At 66.6% G+C, this 1,991-nt stretch overlaps 1 protein-coding gene across 1 annotated transcript in view; it reads right to left on the bottom strand.

Moving 5' to 3' along the window:
• Positions 1 to 1,991, bottom strand: part of SLC26A6 (solute carrier family 26 member 6) — an 11,981-nt gene that overhangs the window by 3,570 nt on the left and 6,420 nt on the right. The window contains 9 exon segments of the mRNA XM_027769322.1: positions 2 to 24; positions 109 to 204; positions 504 to 526; positions 529 to 580; positions 668 to 781; positions 1,081 to 1,228; positions 1,310 to 1,392; positions 1,671 to 1,823; positions 1,902 to 1,974. Coding sequence (XP_027625123.1) covers positions 2 to 24; positions 109 to 204; positions 504 to 526; positions 529 to 580; positions 668 to 781; positions 1,081 to 1,228; positions 1,310 to 1,392; positions 1,671 to 1,823; positions 1,902 to 1,974 — 765 coding nt within the window.

Raw genomic sequence — 1,991 nt, 5'->3', positions numbered from 1 at the left:
CACAAAGGTGACCAGCCAGATGAGCTGCAAACAGGGGACAGCAGCCTGGGTCTAGAGGAGCCTCCAGGGCTGCCAGCCCCGCCCAGCCAGGGCTCCCCGGCCTCGCACCAGGTCCATGCGGTTTGTCTTCCAGAGGGAGCCAACGTCGGCGAACTGCTTCAGCATGCCCTTCAGGTTCACGATGATGATGGCTGCCAGCACAGCCTGTGGGGGGACAGTCACCTGGACGCTGAGAACCCGACCACCCAGGCATGACCCGGATTGGACCCGAGCGCCTGGGCCCCCGCCGGGCTGCCCAGGCCTGCCGCTGCGGAGGCAGAGTGGAAAGGGTGCAATCACTATGCCCCTCCTGACACCTCGGATGTGGCCCGGCCGCGAAAGGCCCTGATCCCTGGCCCCGGATTCCAATCTCACCCGAAAGATCTCGGCCTTGAAAAACGGCGTGACCTGCCAGGATTAGAACGACTGGCCAAGCCCTGACGCCTGGCCGGGTGGGGGCTCACCTTGGGCAATTCTCGGCAGAGCTCCCAAGTTTTAAAATGATGAGGAGGATGAAGAGGGAAGAGACGGCCCCGGCGACCTGCGGGGCGAGGGGCACGGAGACGGGGGTGAGCAGGGCCACCCTGGCCAGGCAGCGTGTACGCACACCGACCCCCACCAGGCCCACCTGCGTGTGGCCGCCGGCGCTCTCCTGCACCAAGCTCCGGGACATAGAGCAGCTCACGGGGAAGCACTGGAAGACGCCCCCGACGAGGTTGCTGAGGCCGAGGGCCACCAGCTCCTGGTGTGAGGAGTGAGGTGGTGTTAGCAGCCCCCTGAGCGGTGCCTGTCCCTGTCCCACTGTATCCGGGCCTTTGACTTCCCAGCCTTTCTCCACCCCGGCCGACTCTCGGCCCTGCTCACCCCACTCAGTGGCCCACGTGCCCCCAGGACATGCCGTCTCCCTGGGATCTACCTCATCCTCCGGCCCCCTGTCCCCGGGCCTCCCTATGCCCCACGTCCCCCGCGAGAGCCATGACACCTCTGGCCCCGGGCCTCTCTATACCCCACATCCCCCCCCAAGTGCCGTGACACCCAGACCTGGTTGCTGTCCACCCGGTAGCCATGTCTCAGAGCAAAGATCTTCCCCAGCGAGATGGCAATGGCGAACCCGACCACAGCGATGGTGAAGGCATTTCCCATGAGCTTTGGGAACAGCTGGAAGTTGGGGGCCACTGGGGGTACCAGCCTGTGGAGAGGCATCTGTGAGGCCTAAGGAAAGTCCTGGCCCCACTGCCCGGCCCTCCCAGCTGATGGGGCCGCAGCTCACCCTGCAGGGATGTTGCCCACGACGTCCACCTGAAACCTGCAGTTCAGGCCAATGCCATAGGAGATGCCCGTGGCCCCGATGAGCTGCAGGGGAGGACAGGGGCATGGGTAAGCCAGTGAGGGGTGGGAGGGGGATGCTGGGCGACGCTTTCTTCAGGGGGGCAGAAGTCGTCCACAGGGTAAGACGGACGCCACCATTTGGGGAGAGGGTGGGGAGAAACCAACATAGCTTTCTGCCGGTCCCGCCACCCGGCACCCCTCACCAGAGCCCGCTCCAGCGGGCCGTCAGCTACCTGGAGACTGCCCACATGGCCGGGACCGAGCCCACTCGCCCTCCCGCGGCCCGGCCCTGGCCCCCGCACCGTGAGCAGCTCCCCGGGGAGTGGCATGGGCAGGTGCCGCTGCAGCTTGTCGTTCAGCACCTTCACCAGCACAAGCACCGCCCCAGCCACGGCGGCGGTGACCACGGTGCCCACCACGCTCTGGGGCAGCTTCCCGCAGACCTCCAGCACTGTCTGAGGACAGGAGGGTCACAGCCAGCCTGGAGGTCGGGGGCGGGCATGCCTCCCCACCCTCCTCCCACCCGCACTCACAGAGATGAGGGACAGGGGCCCCGCGTGGCTGCTGAGACGGAGGTCAAACACATACTTGAGCCGCGAGACGAAGGCGGTCCCGGGCGCGGC

The sequence above is a fragment of the Tupaia chinensis genome, unplaced genomic scaffold (genome assembly GCF_000334495.1).
Source record: "Tupaia chinensis unplaced genomic scaffold, TupChi_1.0 Scaffold149184_1, whole genome shotgun sequence".
NCBI lineage: Eukaryota > Metazoa > Chordata > Mammalia > Scandentia > Tupaiidae > Tupaia > Tupaia belangeri.
Note: the sequence above shows the minus strand (reverse complement) of the source record. Positions and strands in the feature narration are given on the sequence as shown.